Below are 21,781 nucleotides of genomic sequence, written 5' to 3'. Positions count from 1 at the left end.
AACAAAAAACACTTGACACCCCATAAATACACTAAATGTTTACCTTATTATACATTAGTTCTTTCGTCTAACTTTGTGTTTAAATAAAAATGTATCACATTATAGTCATACTGTGTGTACAAAGGCAGGCTTATCTATGTATTACTGGTTATAAATAACAAACTTAGCTGTGTCTCCTTATCAATTAAGAAATAGGCCATGAGAAGTGACCCCCCCCCCATATTCCATGCCTCTGCTTTGCCCAACATTCAGATGGCCCTTAGCTGTCTAAGGAATCAGCATGCCTATCTAAGACAGACATCAAGTGCCAGCTCTGCGCTTGCCATACTTGGTCACTACCAGTCACTTCTAACAGACTGTCTAACCTTTCAACATTGCCACCAGACACTGTCATCTAGTTGGGCTGCATTCCCAGCTATCTAGGGATACATGTGGCCCACAGGACACAGGTGTGACATGCCTGGTGCACTTCAGATATGGGGAAACTGACTTCCACAGCTGGGGTACGGTGGGTTATCAACAGCTGGGTGTGACAATGGTCAGAACACTGAACAACAAAGAGTGTTCTTGTCACGGCAGAGAGGTCAGCCAGAGCGCTGGCAAGATGGCTTTCTGTGAAAATAGAAGGACCTAAGTGTAAATCCTTAGTACCCATGTAAAGCCAGGCATGGTCACAGCACTGCAACCCTCGCATCAGGGGCAGACGCAAGTGGATCCTGCAGGCTCACTGGCTAGCCAGCCTCCCTGAGACAGCCTCGCTGAGACAGCAAGCCCTGAGTTCAACAAGAAACCCTATCTCGAGAAATAAGGTAAAGAACGACAGAGGAAAACTCCTGATATCCTCTTCTGGTCTCCACACTCACACGTGCACACTCACACGGGCATATACACCACACACACACACACACACACACACACACACACACACACACACACACACCCCTACTAGGTGACACCATGCTAGATATGTGATATGAATAATGAGAAGATGAACCAAACATGAAGATACGCCAAGTACAGTCACCCAGAAACACTCCCTTCCTAACTGAAGCTGACCTCTAGAAAGACACTTTATCATGTCATAGGAAAGCAATAGGCTACCATCACTACAGCCAGTTTTCACCAACCTTGCACTGAAATACAATATACATCAGAGTATACAAATCATAAGCTCCACGAATATTCAGAAGCAAAACCAAGAACCTATATTTACACTTCAGCATCTACATCAAGTAGTAGAAATTACTAGTGTTCCCATGCACCCTCCATACCACCTCCTCAGCCTCCAGCCTCCCCTCAGATACTGACAGGCCTGGCTCTAAGGATGACTCGTGCACAGCTTGCTGTTCCTGCCTGCCTGCTATGCCTGGCATGTGAGATCCACACTGATTTGTTAAACTGAGCTGAAAGTCATTAACTGACTGATAATAGTATTCTGTGGCTCTGCCATTTTCTCTTTCACTATTCATGTAGTTTAGGTGGTTTTGAGGTTTGGCTGGGTTTTAGAAGAGGCTGCCATGAGTACTCTGGTATACATCCTTCAATAGGAGCGTGCATCTGATATTTAGAGTGTTAAGCTTTAGTAAACACTGATGAGAAGATTTGCAAAGTGTCACCAGCTTAAGTTTTAATAGTGTTTGAAAGTTCAGATCGGTTCAGTTTATGTCACTCCGTGGTTTTCTGATTCCCAGTGAAAACAGAAGGCCTCTCAGATTCACGGGTCTATGGACAACTGCTTTGTATACAGTCTTGTTCTTAGTCTGTCTTAGTCTTTTACTAGTTTTCATGCATTACAAATTCAAGCCCAGGCGGACGTGGTGGCATGTGCCTTTTAATCCCAGCACTCAGGGAGGCAGAGGCAGGCAGACTGCTCAGAGTTCGAGGCCAGCCTGGTCTACAAAGAGAGTCCAGGGCAGCCAAGGCTACACAGAGAAACCGTGTCTCAAAAAAACAAAACAAAATAAAAACAAAGCCCAAATTCAAGTCCTTTGCATGTTCTACAGCTGTCGTCTCCCACCTACTCTGCAGCCCTCTTCCCCTAGTCTAAGGCCTAGGCAGACACCTGGCTGTCATCAGAGTCCACTTAACAAACTATTTTCTTCCATATGCACATTTTTGGTCTTGCTTCAGTCTTTGCCTCTCCTGCCCCCCAGGATCAAAATGTTTTCCCTGTGTTATGTTCTCAAAGTTTTTTTTTATATCAATATTTATTTATTTATTTATTTATTTATTATCTACGTATAGTGTTCTCCCTGCATGTACACCTGCATGCCACAAGAGGGCACAAGATCTTATTACAGATGGCCCATGTGGTTGCTGGGAATTGAACTCAGGACCTCTGGAAGAGCAGCCAGTGCCCTTAACCTCTGAGCCATCTCTGCAGCCCGTTCTCAAAGTTTTTTATCATTAACATCAGACCTATGATCTGCTTGAGATATATTTTGTACACAATTTAATGGTTCAAGATTCATTTTCTTTTCATATTAGTATGAAATTTCACAATAATTCAGATTAGTATTATTCATCAAAAGACTGTTCATCATACGTGGGCCTGTTTCCCGAGTCTTCTATTCCATCCCCCACGCTGCCTGAGCATCCCTGTGCCAACACCGCCCTGTCTTAATCACTCACTACAGTTTTATACCACTTGTTTGCATTTTGTTCTTTCCTTTTATTGGATAAAGAGTGGTAAAACAGGCTCAGGTTTGTATTGGGGTAGCACTGAAATTACAACAGGCTAGAAATGACATGTTAATAATACTGCATCACCCAACCTCAACCACAATAAATATCCCCACTTACCTGGGCGGGCTTTTTTTTTGGTCAATAATATTTTGCAGTTTTTAAATCTATAAAACATTGCCAAACTACTTTTTTTAACTAAAATTTATTTCTAAGTATCTGGATCACAGCTGGCACCTGTATTAAGTTTTATCGTTTATTTTACCTGGCGTACAGAAATTACTAATTTATTAAGTTTTATCGTTTATTCTCCCTGGCGTACAGAAATCACTAACTTTTATGTAGTGTATATTCAACACTATCACTAAAATCACCACGCAGCTGCGGATGATGATGGACTCTTTGCTTCTTACCTTTACTCTTTGGGCTTTTTTCTTCTATTCCTACAGTGCCTCGTACCCTGCTAAACAGCGTGGGTGAGTGTACATGCCTGCTGCCCTGCCGACCACACTGGCAAACCAGATATCAGTGTTTACAATCTGTCCTCATCCCAACTACTGCAGCAAAGGGCTGCCGCATAATCATGTGGAAAGCAATGAAGCATGTCCTCAGGAAAGCATGTGGGCAACACAGGGCTTCAGATGGGCTGAGAGGGCCACACCCACAGTACAGAGCCAGGCCCCCAAAGCTTGGCTGCTCTGGCACTCAGCTCTATGGCCTCTGCAGACAGGAAAAGGGAAAGGAAAAAGGAAAAAAGACAAAGAGAAAACCCAGTCTCCAGTGATGGTTAGTGGTCAGATAGAAAAGTATCCTGGGAAGCAAGAGTTCAGAAGAAAAGGAGGGCTACAATACAGGATTGTAAGATATCAGATCGTAAGTGGTTACAAAACCCACAGGAAATGGATGAGATACTCAGGGAGGAAACAACACGAGCACTGACAAGTCTTAAGCAGTATCAGCATTTAAGATACTAGATAAGCTAAGCAAAAATAACTACCCAGAACCAATCAGAGGGCAGAAAGGATGAAGGAGACGGGTCTAATATGCGCTCAAGGCACAGGCAGTATCAGCTGCTATCAGCAGCCTCAACTCCACAGAGGTGGAAGGAGGCTTCAGGAGGTCTCTGAGTACCAGGAGCACTAAGAACAGCTTTAGACAATGGCCAGGGATGTATCTCCTTACCAGTGAGCAATCCGGGGCCCAAGGGGCAGACAGCGCTGATGGCAGGGATAATGGATCACATGACAATGAACTTAAAAAGCAAATCTAAAGCCAGGGGTCAGGACACACACCTGATGCTGAAAGAGCACCATTTCAGACCAGCCTGGGCTATACAGTAAGATCTTGCTAAAGGGGGGGGGGGGGGAGAGGGAGGTATAGCACATTCTCCCCCCACCCCACCCCCCCACTGTTACACTTCTCATACCAATCCGCTTGTCTATATGAAAAAAAGTTCCAGGAGCTAGCGGAGAATATTTGCCTGGTCAGCCAAACTCTAAGACGCTTTCAGCTTTAATCTATATTCCAGGCAGGAACTGGCCAAGCAATAACCAACAGTGTGTAAATACAGACACAAAAAAAGAGACATTTAGCTCCAGAGCGTATATGTTTTTCCAAGAGATTTTCCAAAGCATAGCCACCCCAAAGAGGACTTTATATGAAATCCTGGCCATGATATACGTTAATGTCCTTCCTTAACAAAATGAATGCTTAGAAGGCCCACCATGCTCCTTACAGTATGAATAATCCTACAGACGCTAACTGAGGATGCCGGACACTGAGAACAATCCTACAGACGCTAACTGAGGATGCCAGACACAGAGAACAATCCTACAGACGCTAACTGAGGATGCCAGACACAGAGAACAATCCTACAGACGCTACCTGAGGATGCCGGACACTGAGAACAATCCTACAGGTGCTGATACAAGATGCTGGGGTTACAAAATGGACCCAATCAAGATGCTCATTCTCTTCATCAAGTTGCATATATTCAAATGTCTAAATTTTTTATTTGTCAAGCCTAATACTAAATGTGCATCAGTAGCCACTAGAGAACCAGGTTAACATTTTTTTTTTTCAGTCTCTAAACTGCGTGTGTCATTTAAGAGCTCTAGGTCCACAGGAGAATAAGATTTCCCCAGACCTACCTACAAAGCTATTGCTATTCCCAAAACTGAGAAAAATACTCACAAGACCCGTCCCCTGAACCAGGCATTAATTAAGAGCATGGCAAGCTGCCCCAGCATCCTCACCTGCATCATCATCCTCCAGGCTAGCATGATCCAGTTCCAGTTGGGGCCCAGCCCCTCCGAGGATGGCCTGAAGACGTTTCTGTTTTGCAGTTATCTTCTTTAGCTGTTGTTCCTTAAATTGTAAACCCCAAATACAAGATATACAATACAGTGGTTTATTGTTATTTATGAAAGATTGCACAAAAGTTTAAAACTTTAATTAAGAGTAAACTAAAACTGAAACAGAAAGTCCACATGGTAGCATCCCTAGAGAGCCCTATTGGAGCAGCTCCCACTTCCCTGCAGCACGGTAGCCTTGAGCAGGCCTGCACAGCCAGCCATGCCCAAACCCGCCCTCATGCTTGGGCCTGAGCACTGAGGCCACAGGCACTGACTTGAGAGGTGAAAATGTTCTCCGGGTTCCCTCTACACACTCTGGTTACATCACTAAACTCTGTTTCTGACCTTGGCAGCCAACAGGCTACAGCAGGCAACAAGCTAGAGTGATAAACAAAAATACAAAAGCTTAACATGTAAAAGAGTCACGCCCATTGAGAACTGGCAGTGAATGGCATCCTATGTAGTATTCTGCCCCGTTAGAAACTTTGAAAGACATTTTGCTATGCCTCTCCCCCAGTACCTCCGGCTCCCTTTTTGTCTCCCTTGACATTATCAGAACTCAGGTGTGTGGGCTTCCTACAGCCTTTCAACTAACCAGACCTCAAGGGCTTCCACCGTCTTCATGGAGAAGAGTCTTGCCTATGCACACAAGGGCTAGCTCTCTAGCCTCAGCATGAGGGACAAAGGCAAGCACAAGCAGTATGCTACCATGACTTGCAATTGGTTGTTTTCTTGGTCTTCTCCGCAATCCAACTTAAAACACTTTCCCTCTAAAAATCCTAAACACTAAGGTCTAGCTAAAGAAACACAGAGAACCTAAAAAATAAATAAATAAGCCAGAGGCAGAGGCCGGTGGATCTCTGTGAGTTCAAGGCCAGCCTGGTCTACAAAGTGAGTCCAGGACAACGAGGGCTACACAGAGAAACCCTGTCTCAAAAAAACTAAAAGAAAGAAAGAAAGACAGGGAAAGATAATTAGGTCAGACCAGTCACTTAAAGTTTGGTCCTCTCCACCTTTAAGATCCCAGCCCACAAGAAGCCACGTCCCCTTTCTGATTTAGAAAGGCTCCATCCACTCTCAATTACTGCTGGCTCGGACATCTGGGCTGCGACTGTAGAAATGAAGAGCTGGGTGAAATAATGAGCGGTACGGGGGAAATAAAGGGAAGGCCGAATGCACTGAGTCTACACACAGCCCTCATTATCATAATAAAGAGGCACAAGTATTCCACATGCTGCCATGAGGCAACTGCAAGCACAAGGACATATACTGGTATCTGAACGGAAACCATCAACACCGGTCATTCCCAGATACTGGCATGAATTTGTACAAAGTGGTATACAAATCCTCCCAAAAATGTTTCAAACTTCAGAAATCTGTATATAAATCTCATTCTTAAAAGCCTCAGAAAAGCAGTATCCTAGGTCACAGTTCGTTCCACCCTTGAGTTCCCTGCCTCTGAGGGCAGCCCCGTGTGGCTATGCTAACTAGACCCAAAGCAGAGAGGGAGCATGTGAGCCGTGACGCTGTATCTACAGGACACAAAGAGACGGCATGGGGTAAGCGAGACTTGAGCAAGACAGCAAAGTCTGGACAAAACAAAGACACTGAGTGAGAGGCCAGATCCTAAGTTGAAGTGGTAAAGTGGTGACAGGGAAGACCATGAGAGAAGTGAGAAAGCATACAAAACCACACAAGAACTACTCTCCCATGTGGATGGATGGAGGCGTGCATGCATGTATATACATAGATGTATGTCTGTATACATGGGCTATTAAATATACTGCACAGCAGAGCTGACAGATCACACATATAAAAGGTACCCTAAGTTTTTCTATTGTGGGACTAGAGAGGTAGCTCAGAAGTTACCCTTAAAGATGCCCTGGGTTCAGTTGCTAGCATCCACATGGTAGCTCACAGCTATCTGTAACTCCAGTTACAGGACAGCGGGTGCCTTTTTCTGGCCTCTGCAGGCACCAGGCATGCACACGGTGCGCATACATACATGCAGGCAAAACACTTATACGCTTAAAAATAAATCCTTTTAAGAACTGTTTTTCTACGATGACACTGTCTCACATAACATGTACTCTCCAGAAGACTTCCTAAGCTCTGGGACGGCCTGAAGTCGTGACTTGCTTTGCTGCAGCACTCAGTGGGTTGCTCAGCATCACCTTGTTGTACTTCTGCCGTTTCACGGAATCCAGCTTCCTGTTGATAGCCCTGTTGGTGGCAGCCTGAGGGCTAAGTTGCTCAATAATTTTATTGATTTGCCTCAGGGATGTTGTACATGACCTGAAAAATAAGAATTGTCTGTTGTTCTCCATGGTAACAGTTTCATAGCATGAAGTAGAGAAAACTGTTAAAAATGTCCATTTTACTTCTTATGAGCTAAAACACAAACAAAACTAAAGTAGAATGCATTGATGGCCACAAATAGATTAGAGATGTAAAGTAAATAACAGAACGAGTCTCTTCTTTGGGTGGTTTAAATCAGCCCATGCCTGTTTGCAAACTGACTCGTTTCTTCTACAAGCATTTTTTCTAGTTGTCAACTCTATTCAAGGCAGTGGGATAAGGACAGAGCTCAATCCAAGTCTCCTTTTATATGTGAAAAAAATAAATAAACTGATACACATCACAGAAGCTCCCAAAGTTTGAAAAAGTGCTAAAAATGCTTAATGATTTTCTTAGCTAAATCACTTGTCTATGAAAATATTATCCCTTCACAGAACTGGAAATTCCTCTACTGTAACAGTAAACTTCATGATATAAAGAGAAAAGAACAATTGGAAATTAGTCGCTCCTAAAATGCTACAAAATTGCTGCTTCTAATTTTTAAAAGAGAAAACTCAATCTCATAATTTGTTGTTAGTAGTCTTTGCAGATTTCAGGGCAACAATGCAAGTCGCTGGCTATCTAAGGCAGTACCTCCATAGCACTCTCCTCTGACACCTCTATAGAAAGCGGATGTAGTTCCAAGACGAACCAATCATAAAGGCCACTGCACAGAACACGGAAGGTTTCAAAACACTTAAGCAAAAAGATGTGCTACTCAAGGACCAAAACCCGATAATAATAATGATGATTTCCATTAAAAAAATCAAACAATTAGAAACAAAAAACTATCAAGGAACTGTTAACAGAAAACATGTCCTTTGAGCATCTATAGAAACTCAGACACAGCTCCTCCAACGGGGTAACACATCCAGTTCTTTGCTGACTCTCCTGCTTCCTTCCCCAGCCATGCCCTGAGGTTGCCCCTTCCTTCACCCAGGCAAGTCTAGTTGCTCTTTCTTGTAGGTCTGACCTAGCCATCACACAGGAGTGAGCAGCACACATCCCTGCCTCCCTGCCTCGGCCTCTCAGCTGTCCTACACCTTCCCCACCAGAATATTTCACCCAGCAGAACCCATGTCTCTCTTCTCTTCAGCACAAATGAAGTCTCCACAAGACTGAATCTCTCTTTACAGCCAAAAATAGGACACAAGAAATTGAAGAGCAGGGAGTTGATTCTCAATATTTTTATAAATTAAAGTCTGAAAAATTGCCAAAAGAATAAACATTGTTTGGGAACAGCAAACTACTAACTATAGGAGAGAGAAAAAGGCGATGATGGGTGAAAAGTGTTCCCTGTATTTCAAAATGAAACTCCCAGAATTCACTCCTAAGAGCACTCTGCTGCTTTCAGGACAGCCTTTGTCTTCAGGGCCCTAGGCAAGGGCAGGCTTTCAGCAGCTGATCTGAGCCCCTACCTATAGGCAATGTTGTTCCTGAAGGGAGGGGCAGGAGCTCAGAAGGCAAAATGACAACTGGCTTAACCAATGTTTCCCAAGTGAGAGGTTCTATGGAGCTCAGCTTTCTATTACCCGAATTTTCCTGTCATATTTTAATACAAACTCACATGAGGTCGTCCAGGACTGACTGATACTCCTTCTCTGCGTCAGCAATCTGGGCTGCGCGGCTGGCCTCGTGCATCGCACTGTCCACCTGCTGAAGCACGCCTTGCTCCAGTGTGGCCTGGTCATAGACGTCCACACCCAGGCCCTGCAGCTCCAGGGCCTGAGCACTGGGCTCCACGGCGGGGATCTGATGCCGATCAATGTGGAGCAGGGCTGACCCTCGCCTTGTGGCTGCCAACACACAAGCTTCACCGGATGTGGACGGCCCGAACTCACAGGAAGCAGAGGAGAGGCACTCCCCGGCCTCCAACACCCCACCACTCTCCAGCCCAACTGGAGTGTCTCTGTCAGCACTGACATGCTGAGTTGAGTTGGGAATTTCCTCGTGAGGCATCCTCTACAAACTATCTAAAAGGAAAAGAAAATCACTGATGAGACTTTTGGTTATATAGAATTGATTGTTATACATTTTCTTAAATATGTTAAATGCATAAACTTCTCAAAACATCAATAACCTTCCAGTTAAATAAATTCAAGTTTCTAAGTATTAAGTTCTTTAAAGAGTACAAATGATAATAAGCAAGAAAAGCTAACCAAAATAAGCACAGTAACAGCAGCAAAGGGCACATGGGCAGCTGCCTGAGTGCCAGTCACAGAATGTTCTAAGACAGGTGAAATGGACCAGTTGCTGTCTTGCCAATTAGCATCTTCACTGCACAACTGCTTTATGTTGGAGTAGCATAGCCAACTATATACCAAAGTATCAGTGATGTAAGAATTCCTATAGGAACCACGCTAGAAACTTCTGAGCTGTACACCCATCCAATAACTGGAGCATATCAGAAGTTCAAAGATTAAGTTAAAAATCCTCAGATGAGAACTCCATTTCAGATGTCTTTATCAAATCTCTACCCTCAAAGCCCGGGATCAATATGGGCAAAGTGGGGGACTCTGTAGATCAGAGGGCGTGGATGACTCCAAGGAAACAGTGTCTTCTAAGCACAACAGGTCACACACACATAGGAACTCAGGCTGACGCATGTGCAAGACCTGCACAGGTTAAAACCAGACAAAATCCCAGCTCTGAGAAGGGGCAGAAGATACACGCCCAGCCCTAACCAAGAAGCTATGTGTAGCAATACCTGCTAGGAAAGGGAAAATCAGTGTTACTGGGGATATCAGCCACACGCCAGGGCAGGCCCTATGCCCAGGAGTAGCTGCCAACACAAAACAGACTCTGTATTTTTTGTGTGTCCTTTTGTTTTCTCTTGTTATTATCTTTTTTTTTTTTAAGTTTGTCTATTTTGATTCTTGTTTTCTGTTGTTTTACTGGTTTTAATTTTGAGAAAGAGAAAAACAATCTGAAGCTAGGTGGGTAGGGGGGTAAGAATAATCTGGAAAGCGTTGAAACAGGAGAAAACTAATTTCAAAATATACAGTAATGAAAAAAAACCTCCATCTCAATGCACAATAATTTCTCACCTGTCAGATTGGCAGGTCCAACAGACACTAAGCTAAGCAAGAAGAATTCACTCCACACGCAGTTAGTGGGAACATAAATTAGTATTAATTCAAAACTAAATGACGTAACCTTTGCCCAGAAATTCCAGCTGTAGACATTTATCTCAGAGAAACACACAAAACTGTTTCCAGTGTGTTTCAGCAAGCGACAGCTGTTCACCTCGTGGCCACCTGACTGCTCATCGTCCACAAGAAGACAACTGGACCACTCACCACAAGCTCGAGAAGAAGCAAATTCAAAGTGCAGTTTCATCTAAACACGCTCTGCTTTTACCCCACCATTACATCAAAGGTGAGTTCAAGGCCAGCCTGAGCCACACAGTTATACCATTTGAAAACAAACAACAAGAACTAAAGGGTGTGAGAAGGGACTGAATGAAAGAATCAATGAAGCAAGCGACACAAAAACTACAAAGCAGATGAGGCCAGCAGGCGGTAAGGCAAAGGATGACAAAGCGGGCAACCTACCTCTTTAAACCTTGGCTACAGAAGGGGGAAAAAAAAACAGTGATAAATAACCCGAGGTTTTGTTGGAAAGTGAAGAGAAAAAAATATAGATGACAAGAAAACAATATAATGTCATAAGGAAATGACTCGAACAGAAAATTGTGCAGCAACCAGGGAAGGTCCAGATAGAAGTGACCAGAAGGCACAGCACGTTTACCTGCCTCTGACTGAAGAGTGATTGCTAGTGTTCACAGATGCAAAGGGAAGTTGAGGTGGACTACAGAGAAGATAACGCCATAAGGAAGAACCCTGGGCGTTCCCTAAGTCAGTCAAAGTTGGGGGACGGGGGCGGGAGGGGGAGGATCTGGAACAAATGTCTATAAGAACAGATGATGATGAGGAATGAATACAGCAGGTGCATGCTTTCCAAAATTATGGATTGGCCACACTCCACCACTGTGCAGTTCCCTCCCCCTGTCATGAGCAGGCCTTACAGAAATGGCATTCCTTAGGATGGTCAAAGAAGTGGTAGAACAAAGGAATAAGAATCGAAGGTGTTAAGAAGGGGAGTTAGGGGGCTGGAGAGATGGCTCAGTGGTTAGGAGCACTGAGTTCAATTCCCAGCACCCACATGGTGGTTCATAACCATCTATAATGAGATCTGGTGCCCTCTTCTGGCCTGCAGGGGTACATGCAAGCAAAACATTGTATACATAATAAAGAAGGGGAGTTAAAGTGACAGCTCAGAGTTCATGGTAGGGCAGGGTTTTTATTTTATCTTATTCTTTAGTCAGAAAGGAACCAGAAGAGGGCAAAAAGCCTTTGAGCTTCTAGCTATAACCAGAAAGGGGGGAAGGGTAAACTTGAAAGCTCTAATCAAACTGTTAAAATTTTAGAGGTGGAATAAATCACGAATTTTAACAAGTTGTTACTGACTCAATTCCACCAGGCATTAAGGCACACTAGTTCCTCTGTGCACAGAGTTTAGTCTTTAGGGAGGCCAGGATTTTAAAAGTTGACAACAGTATAGATACATATTAGTACAACTGAGGTGATGGCCATAAAACAAAGTACACAGTAAGAGAGCCCTAAGTGAAACTGTGGAGGTGGGCAGGCATGAAGGGAGGTGGACTCTCTGACACAAAGTAACATTACAAAGGCTTTATGGGATTTAATCAAGGTCAAAAGCCGACTTAGTATCTTGCAATGAGATAATGGAGAAAGGCTAGAACACCGTGAGAACTTATTTGTAACTAAATTAAAGAACTGATTACAGTCTCCTTCCTGTGTAAATCTTACAGAATGCTGCAGATACATCCCAAGACTTTACAAGGCTGGGAAAACAAACTTGCATCTTGAGGTTTCTAATAGTGTCGAGTTAGCTGTATGTAAGCACCGTTTTGAGAACGGGCAGGCAAGAAGGGTCAAGTCACACAAGTCTGGAAAAAAGCGTGCTCTTAGACTGTATTTCACTGAAACGGCTCTCAAACAGTTTTAAGATGGATGACAACACCAGGACCCAATAAATACTCGTAAAAGACCTGTTGGACCACTGTATGAGTAATAAAGAAAAGGCAACGCAGGCGGTGGTCTGGCAGAAACAGCTATTAGGACGTAGTCAGGAGGAAAATAACGAGAGCTTGGAAGAGGGCGACGGCGGTGAAGATGACCGACACTACGAGGGATCCCAGGGTTACAGCATTCAACGCCTCAATTCTACCCACTCAACTTTGCATCAGTGAGAATGGCGCTGGGCATGCACCACACAGACTCCCCCTCTCAACCATTGTCGTAACCAGACCCAAGAGTGCCCGGCACGCCCGGCCCCATTCACAAACCCAGAAGCAGGCGCCAGAGGCTGATCCGGCTTCGCGACAGCCCTCCCCCCCTCCCCCCCGCCCCGCGCGCAGGTGAGAGCATGCGCCACGCGCCACTTCCGGCTTCAGGTGCGCCAGCCGGAAGACACCCGGCCCGTGGGTGGGAGAAACTACCGCTCGCTTAGATGGGCTCCGCGGTAGGGGGCTAGAAGCCCACGGCGCGGGGCCACGGCCACATGGGCAGCCCGAGGCGCAGGCACCTCCACCGGGCCTTCAGTCCGGCTGCTGAACACTCACCCAGGATCACGCGGCTGCCCAGACAAAATCTTAGTCGCCACAACCGTCGCGGAGCGCTGATAGAGACCTTAGCGCATGCGCCCTAGGTCTGTGATAAGCTCCACCTCTGAAGGCGGCACGGCCAGGAGCGCATGCGCCTTGCCTTGCCGTTTGTTTGTAAGCAAGGGCGTCCCACGTGCGTTGACCAAAGGAAACCGCGGGCGCGTGGCCTTTGTCCCCTGGCTAGGTTGGACCTCGTGGTCAGGCTGTGGCTATTTGGGTGGCTTGGATCGCTCTCAGCAAACGTTATCTCGTTTATGGGTTAGAAGATATTTTTAAAGAAAGAAAAAGGGATATGCCAATGAATGACTAGCCGCCGTAAGGTGTGCAAATCGGTTCCTTTGCCGGCCTCACCACCTTAGTGATCTGACACAACTTTAACCAAAAGAGTAAAAAGCGCCCTATCGCTGCTCACCACCGAGACACGTACACGCACGTGCGCGCACACCTGGACAGGGCACCTTAGTGCATGCACTGCGGGCAGTGGATCTACATACATGATATGATTGGATAGTCGCTTAGTATTTGTTAATATTAACTATCGAAGCCCGGTAGTAGAAGTCTTTACCTAACCAAGAATTATAACTTGGAGAACTTGGTGAGAATGTAGGAAGAGAAAGCCTTGCTTCCTGTGAAGTAGCTATGTTAAATGTCGTTGAATGAAGAAGGTGGCATCGGAAGGGTCCTTGCACACAGTCCTGTATGAATGTATGAGACTGAGGAAGGGATGTTTGGGACTGGGCAGTGTCAGCAGTGGGAGGCTCCACACTGCCATCCTCAGCAGCCCAAGGAATTTCAAGGCTAGCCAGTTTATGAAGAAGAGTTGACTTTATTAAAGACATTTTTAAAAGGGCTTAACCTCGAGGGTTAAGAAAAGAAGAGGCTCTCTTGGGAGAAAATAAAACACATTAGGGTATGAATGAGCTTCTTGAATAGCCACACTCTTAGCATTAGCCACATAAATATTACATCTCAAAAGATTCTTAAAAATTACACCACCACTCCTTCCCTTTTTCTCTTTCTCTTAGTAAGAGAGATTATAGGGTAACTCCAGAGATACCTTGGATAGAATCTTAAAGTAAAAATAAGCTGGCGCTGGCCAGGTAGCCATCAAACCTTAGGACCTGATTTCTGTCTCCAGGATCCACATGGTAGAAAGAGAGAACCATTTTCCACAACTTGTCCTCTGGCCTCCACACATTAAAACAATCTTTGTTCTCCTCCTCCTGGTCTCTGCCTAGGGCTTGTAATGCTAAGCTATATGAGCTCCTGCCTGTCCTTAGAGGGATGGAATCATTTCCCTTGCTCAGCAGGCTCCAGTTCCACTTGTCCTTGACTCCTCTTTTGTCTGTACTCCTTGGGTCTTTACCTAGGTGCCAGTCAAGGCCATCCTTTGCCAACTGCACCTGGGTATTAGCACAAAGGGGACCACTGATGCGCTAGTGAGGTTCCTTAGATGGGTCTGATGGAGGGCTAGCCTAACTGCATCACCTATGACCAACCCTATCCAGCATTCAAAGCCAGATATGAGCCAGGCATGGTGGTGCACGCCTTTAATTCCAGCACTTGGGAGGCAGAAGCAGGTGGGATCTCTGAGTCCAAGGCCAGGCTGGTCTACAGATCGAGTTCCAAGACAGTCAGGGCTACACAGAGAAACCCTATCTGGAAAAACCAAGAAGTTGGGGACGGGTAGTTTATGGTAAGAGGATGACTCTCCCTACCCACCTGAGTACCACAGAAACCTATCTTTGTAACCAGAATTTCGTTTGTGCTACCTGTCACTTACGAAAGCCAATGAACAGACACAGGCATTTAATCTTAAAGCTGGCCTTCATTCAGAGAGCCAGGCTAAAAGCCAGAAATATCCTTGGTCCTGTCAGTAGCTTCATCCTTGTCAGAGGCCAAAGATGCCGCAATTGTTTAAGCAAAACTACCTACGGTCTGCCTGGCCAGAAGTCAGGGCTCTAAGAAGGGAGGCCTGGGATTTGTTGGTTTGTTTGTTTTTCTTGTTTCTCTTCTCCGAACACAGAGCCCCTTCCTGGAGGCACTATGCAAGAATATGACTGAAACTACAATGCAGACACCCGTTGTTTAGGTAAACTTTGGAAGCAGACCTCTGGATTTGCAACTTCGAAAATGGAGTCCATCCTGATCTGCTCCAAAAACTAGACCTTGGCTTGTCTTCTACCTTAAGAGTTAATCCAGCTGTACCTGTCAAGCATCTGGCCAAGAAACTAGTCCTTGGAAAGGCTGATTCACCAAGTGAGGAGATGGGGTCAATAATTATCTCCAATAATTATATACTTAGACTTCGGGGACACCCTCCTGCCATCAGTCACTCGCAGAGCTTCCACCAGTGTGGCCTGTACACTTGTTTGGGTGACTCAGAAAAAAATAAAACTTTTCAATTTTTTCTTCTATCTTTTTCTTTTGAAACTGGCCAAAGCCTGGTCATGCTTTCCCTGACACTCTGGGCTTTGTCATGCGTTCCCTCCTCTCATCCCACCTGAGCCAGGTGGGGAGTTGTAGGTTTCCACTGCAAACCAAAGGCAGAAAGCGGAACTCTTCTTCACCATCTCCCTTCTCACAGCAGCGGGTGAAGTTACCAGCTTCCCTGCCCTGTCCCTTTAAATGGTCTTCAAGCTTCCTTTGTAGTTTGTTTCAAAATAAATTTGTTTGTTTAGGTTTTTCTAGACAGGGTTTCTCTGTGTAGCTTTGGCTGTCCTCAAAATCACTCTAAAGACCAAGCTGGTCTCGAACTCACAGAGATCCCACTGCCTCTGCCTCCTGAGTGCCGGGATTAAAGGTGTGCCACCACCACAGCTAGGCTCAAAACTTACTTTATTAACGTGACTAAGAGCCATAGAAAGGGAACCCCGAAACCCTTAGTGACGTACCTTGTTTCAGAGAGTGATGTGCACATATTCTTCACTTTGAACACCACAGGAGGAAGGAAAGAGTCAGGAAGGTGCCTTAATGGTCCTCAGTAGCTCTGCCCCAGGGACCTTGATCGGAAGTCCTTGTGACTTCCCAGTCCTAAAACATTCACATAGAGCATAGTTAACTGCAGTGCAAAGCAGAGAACACAGTCAAGGAGTGAGAGTGGACAATGGCCAAAGGGACCACTGTGCCAGGCTACATTTCAGACAGGCTTTATACTATTTCTCAAGACTCCACTCAGCTTTCCTGAGGGTCTTTATCAATGTCCAGGTGGCTGACAGACCTTTTTGGTTTAACTCTTTCAGGACTGATCTTGTGTAAACAAGTTAGATATTTACTAATGATCTTGCTGGCTGTTCAGGATATCAGTCTTCTCCCAGGGTCAGAGAGACAGCTCTGGTCCCATTCTTCTGACCAATCATTAGAGTCCTTTGGAGGATGCAGGAGTTCTGAAGGGTAAATGACCTAAAAGCCTAAGGTTAGCTGGGAAACTCCTGACAGAAAAGTTGACAGGCTGATAACATCGGCATGTAGGCAGCTAGGGTCTGGAAAGCTCCCAACAGGTCAACACGTCGGGGGAACAGATCTCCAGGCGGAATATTCTACCATTAAAGTTGCCTTTTCTGCCCTACAAAGCCCTCAAGGCCCCTGTGACTGCATGTACAGTCGCCACTTCTGAGCAGCCAGCTTCCCTTCATTGTTCTGATAAGAGGACAATGTGCTTCTGCTGAAGTGACTCTCTTATCTCCACATTGCCAAGATCAGTGGTTCTCAGCCTCCAGAATGCTGCAACCCTTTAATGCGGTGCCACAAGTGGTGGAGTCACTTGTCCATAAAATTGTTTTCGTTGCTTCTTCATCACTGTAATTTTTCTACTGTTAGGAATCGTAATGTGAATTTATGATATGCAGGATATCCGATATACAACCCCTGTGAAACGATTATTTGACCCCCAAAGAGATGGAGGTGAGAAACACTGGCCTACATCAGTCCTGCTCTAATAGAGTCTAGCACCAATGTCCTCCAAGCTAAAACCGCTGCCTAAAAATACCTAAGAATTTCACCCCCTCCCCCTCATACATCAATGGCTGATCATCCCACAGAAATATGTAACATGTTTTTAAAAGGAAGAATTCTAATCTCTTCAAAAAAATTGAGAGAGTGTGATGATTGGTAAATAAAGCATGCCTTTAGATTAAATTCCTAGACAGACGCATGATGGCACACGCCTTTAATCCCAGCACATGGGAGGCAGAGGCAGGCAGATCTCTGTGAGTTCAAGACCAGCCTGGTCTACAAAGCAAGTCCAGGACAGCCAAGGCTGCACAAACAAGCAAACCCACAAAACATAACAAAAGATTAAGTTCCTGTTTTGGCTCATTGTAAGTGACAGGTAACACAAGCCAAATTCTGGTCACAAAAATAGGTGTCTGTAGTACTCAGGCGGGCACAGGATCATCCAGTCCGACTTTGCACTGCTTATAGAACCTACAGCTACTCTCAGGCTAGGCAGGGCAGCAGAAACAGGGCTTAGAGTAAGCATATGTAAATTTTTATTTTTATTTATTTATTTTTTTTTACTGAATGTAAATCCATTTTAAAAACTTTACTGAATGTTGAAAGGATAGTACATTTGAATAGGGAATAATGTGTATTTTCTGCTTAGGGCCCTGGGCCCACTCCTCTCTCCTCCCCACCCACCTCTGTGTTCTAGAGGCTTGACCTAAATCATCTGGCACCAACAGGTGTGGACCTTCAGTTGATTTTGACAATGAGAGGCTGAGCAGATGAAGTTGTGGAGCTAGCAGTTATGACCTTGAACTTGGCAGTGGATTTTAGATATGATACTTCAGTATGAGCATTGAAAGAAAACCAGATCAATTGTACTTTATTTAAAAAAAAGCTGTTAGGAGGTGCTGGAGAGATAGCTCAGGGGTTAAGAACACTGGCTGTTCTTCCAGAGAACCCAGGTTCAATTCCCAGCATTCACACAGCAGCTCATAACTGTCTGTAACTCCACTTCCAAGGGATCTGACACCGTCATACAGGCATACATGCAGGCAAAACACCAATGCACATTAAAAAAAAAAAAATTCTTTTTTTTTTTTTTTTTAAGATTAAAAACGTGTTTGGGCTTTCTCATGTGACTGTCTCCAAGTCCCTTCCATCACCCAACTGGGAACCACACTTGCATATGGCTGGATTTAAACTTCCCAGTTCAGCCCATTCCGTTCCCTTGTTCATTTTTCTTTCCTTAGTGTCTAGAGCTAGCACTGTGCCTGTACCTCAGAGAGTGAAGAGATAATGTCTGAGTGATTGCTCACTTTCTTCCAGGCAGCTTGTCAGTCTACAATCCTCTGAGTCTTCCACGGTTCTGCTCCTGATGGCTCACCTTTTGGAAGCTTTCCAATGCCTCCAGGCTGTTGGAAGTCTTCCTTGCTTTCTGTTTAGAACTCCATCTTAGCCGCTTAGCTGTGCTGTTGTGGAGGCCCTCCACAGCCCCCCTCCTTCCTGTAAGGTTTGTGGTTAGAGACCCACAGATTCCTCAAGGTACTTTTTAAAGCTTCCTGTTCTGTACTGGCAAATTGTTAATCAGTTTGTGGCAGCATAAATAAAATTAGAGGCTTTAATTAAAACTAATGAACGAGTGAGCGGAGACCAGCCTGGCCGCTCTGCTCTCTGAGCCTCAGAGCTGTAAATAATGAAAGTGTCACACATCAAGTGATGTGTTTTAGCAAAGTGTAAGGGCAGCAGAAAGAAGACCACAGAGCACTCCTCCTCCTGGGTGTAATTTGCAAGCTAGCGAAACCCCCGTTTTAATGTTTCTTAGTAATTCTGCAGGAACGACTCCAGCTTGCTGGTTGCTCTTTGTTTTGTGCTGCTGAAACAAAATGCCACAAATGGGGTGACGTATAATGAACAGACATTTGTCTCCTACAGTTCGGGAGGCTGGTCCATCCAGTCCAAAATCAGTGTCTGGCATCTTGGCAGTGGCTCTCTGTTGCCAAACTCACTTGTATAATAAACCTACTTTGGCTATAACTAACCCTCTGTTCTAACGCCAGCATCAGTCCATGAACAAGAGAAAGGATAGCACTAATGGTGTCCTTTGCCTCACAGAAACGTTTCAGTTTCGTGAGGTCCTATTTGTTAGTAGTTGCTCTTAGAGCCTGAGCTGTTGGTGTTCTGTTCAGGAAGTTGTCTCCTGTGACAATGTGTTTCTCTTCTATCAGGTTCAGTGTCTCTGGTTTTATGTTGAGGCCTTTGATCTACTTGGTCTTGAGTTTAGTGCAGGGTGATAGACAGCAGCCCAAAGAATGGGAAAAGATATTTGCCAACTCCACATCTGACAGAGGGATAATACCCAAAATATATAAAGAGCTTAAGAAACTAGGCACCACCAAACCAAATGATCCATTTAAAAAATGGAGTACAGATCCAAACAGAGAATTCTCAACAGAGGAATCTCAAATGGTGAGAAACACTTAAAGAAATGCTCAACATCCTTAACCCTCAAGGAAATATAAACCAAAACAACTCTGAGACTCCATCTTACACCATCAGAATGGCTAAGATCAAAACCTCAATCGATAGCAGCTGCTGGTGAGGATGTGGAGGAATGGAAACACTCCTCCAATGCTGGTAGGAGGGCAAGCTTGTATCACTACTTTGGAAATTATTATGCTGACTTCTCAGAAAATTAGGAATTGATCTACCTCAAGACGCAGCTATACCACTCCTGGGCATATACCCAAAAGATGCTCCACCATACCACAGTCTACTGTCTCAACTATGTTCACATCAGCTTTACTTATAATAGCCAGAAACTGGAAACATCTTAAATGTCCTTCAAGCAAAAAAAAAAAAAAAAAAAAAAAAGATAAAAGAAAATGTGGCACATTTACACAACTCAGCTGTTAAAAACAATGGCATCATAACATTTTCAGGCAAATGGATGAAACTAGAAAAGATCATCCTGAGTGAGGTAACCCAGACCCAGAAAGACAAACATGGTATGTACTTACTTACAGGTGGATATTAGCCATAAAGTAAAAGATAATTATGCTACAATCCACAGACCCAGAGAGGCTAAGTAAGGAGGAGGGCCCAAGGGAGGACATAAGGATCTTCCTGGGAAGGGGAAATAGAATAAATGTCACCAGTCGACTGGGGACGGATGGGGTTGGGAACAGAAGGAATGAAGAGTGGAGAAAAGACTGGGAGAAAAGACTGGCATTGGGGGGAGGTGCATTCTGGGGGTAAGGGTTGCAAGCATGTGCCACCACTGGCATCATTTTTTTATTAATTTATTCATATTACATCTCGATTGTTAGCCCTTCCCCTGTTTCCTCCCATTCTTCCCTCCCTCCCATTTCTCCCCTTCTCCCCTCCCCTATGTCTGTGACTGAGGGAGACCTCCTCCCCCTATATATGCTCTCAGAATATCAAGTCTCTTCTTGGTAACTAGCTATCCTTCCTCTGAGTGCCACCAGGTCTCCCCATCCTAGTGTACACAGCTCCTTATTTCTACCAGTCTACATTGGAGCTTATCAACCTCATTATGACTCTAAACACAGACACATTCAACCTGTTGCTCATTTTGTCATTGAATGTAGGCCTTTGCAAGCATTTATGTGTTGAAATTAATATTTTTATAAGCTGCTTCTCTCTTATTTTCTTCAGCCAAGTCATCATATTGATATTGTACTCTCTAACTCTTCCACCCCCTGTGCCCCTGTGAGTGTGAGTGTGAGTGTGAGTGTGAGTGTGTGTGTGTGTGTGTGTGTGTGTGTGTATGAAAAGAAACACTTGTTATATCAATAAGTACATTGGGCAGAAGATGAGTTTGAGTATCACTGCCCATCCCAAATGTTGCCATGAAGATTATACATATAAGCTCACTATATAGACCAGGCTGACTTCACAGTCATAGAGATCCACCTGCTTCTGACTCCCAGGTGTATCTGTATATATGTATATGTGTGTATATGTGTGTGTGTGTGTGTGTGTGTGTGTGTGCGTGTGTGTATGCATATATACACACACATATATATTTGTGTGTTTTATGGCACTTAAAGAACTGCTGGATCTTGATCATCAGATCTAGTTTACATAATTTTGTCAATGAGGCAGAAAAGCAGAATTGATACAGCTTTGAGAGGAACATGTAAGTACGTATATTATTGACCCTGGAATTTAACAGCTAACCATTACTGGTGATCCCAATAAATAGACACATTTGTAAGCTTCACATTGTTGCAACAGTGCAGTACCTGTGGCCACTGAGGAAGCATATAATCAGTTCAATTTGAGAGCCTGAAAGGCCCTGCATCTGCTAGTTCCTGTGAGGACCATTTGACGATGGCAGGAGCATGTGTCAGAACAAGAGGTTCCACCTTGAACAAGAACACAGAGGAAGACCAGATGTTGCTTTTTTGTGACCAAGAACCTCCTGAGGGCCTGGATGCCTGCCAGTAGCACCACTCTGGGCAACAAAACTTCCACAAAGACATTTTTGGGACAATCAAACTATAGACAAATCATAGCAACAGATATGGGGTCAAAGGTACTAGTTAGGTTGACAGTTGTAGAACAACCAGGTGCTGCTCTTGTCTAGCAGAAACATACATCTAGGGGAAACTACATTACTCCATCTATAATTTGTAATAATCCACTACAGCCATTCTCCAGATCACTCTATTGTTTTCTTCAAATAGAGTCTAGTTGTTGTTGGTTATTCACTCCAACTGGCCTTTCTATGCCCATGCTGTCCTGCAGCCCA

The 21,781-nt window shown here is 44.5% G+C and overlaps 1 protein-coding gene across 1 annotated transcript in view; it reads right to left on the bottom strand.

The window, feature by feature from the left end:
• The window catches only part of Ercc6 (ERCC excision repair 6, chromatin remodeling factor), a 72,488-nt gene extending 59,356 nt beyond the window's left edge, over positions 1-13,132 (bottom strand). Inside the window, exons 1-4 of the mRNA XM_051141788.1 lie at positions 13,021-13,132; positions 8,941-9,342; positions 7,211-7,331; positions 4,938-5,049 (exon numbers count right to left, since the gene is read on the bottom strand). Of these exons, the coding sequence (XP_050997745.1) occupies positions 4,938-5,049; positions 7,211-7,331; positions 8,941-9,332 (625 nt within the window). The 5' untranslated portion in view covers positions 9,333-9,342; positions 13,021-13,132. The remainder of the gene's footprint in view (positions 1-4,937; positions 5,050-7,210; positions 7,332-8,940; positions 9,343-13,020) is intronic.
• Positions 13,133-21,781: the final 8,649 nt, after the last annotated feature.

The sequence above is a fragment of the Acomys russatus genome, chromosome 3, assembly GCF_903995435.1.
Source record: "Acomys russatus chromosome 3, mAcoRus1.1, whole genome shotgun sequence".
NCBI lineage: Eukaryota > Metazoa > Chordata > Mammalia > Rodentia > Muridae > Acomys > Acomys russatus.
This window is presented reverse-complemented; position numbering and strand designations above follow the sequence as displayed.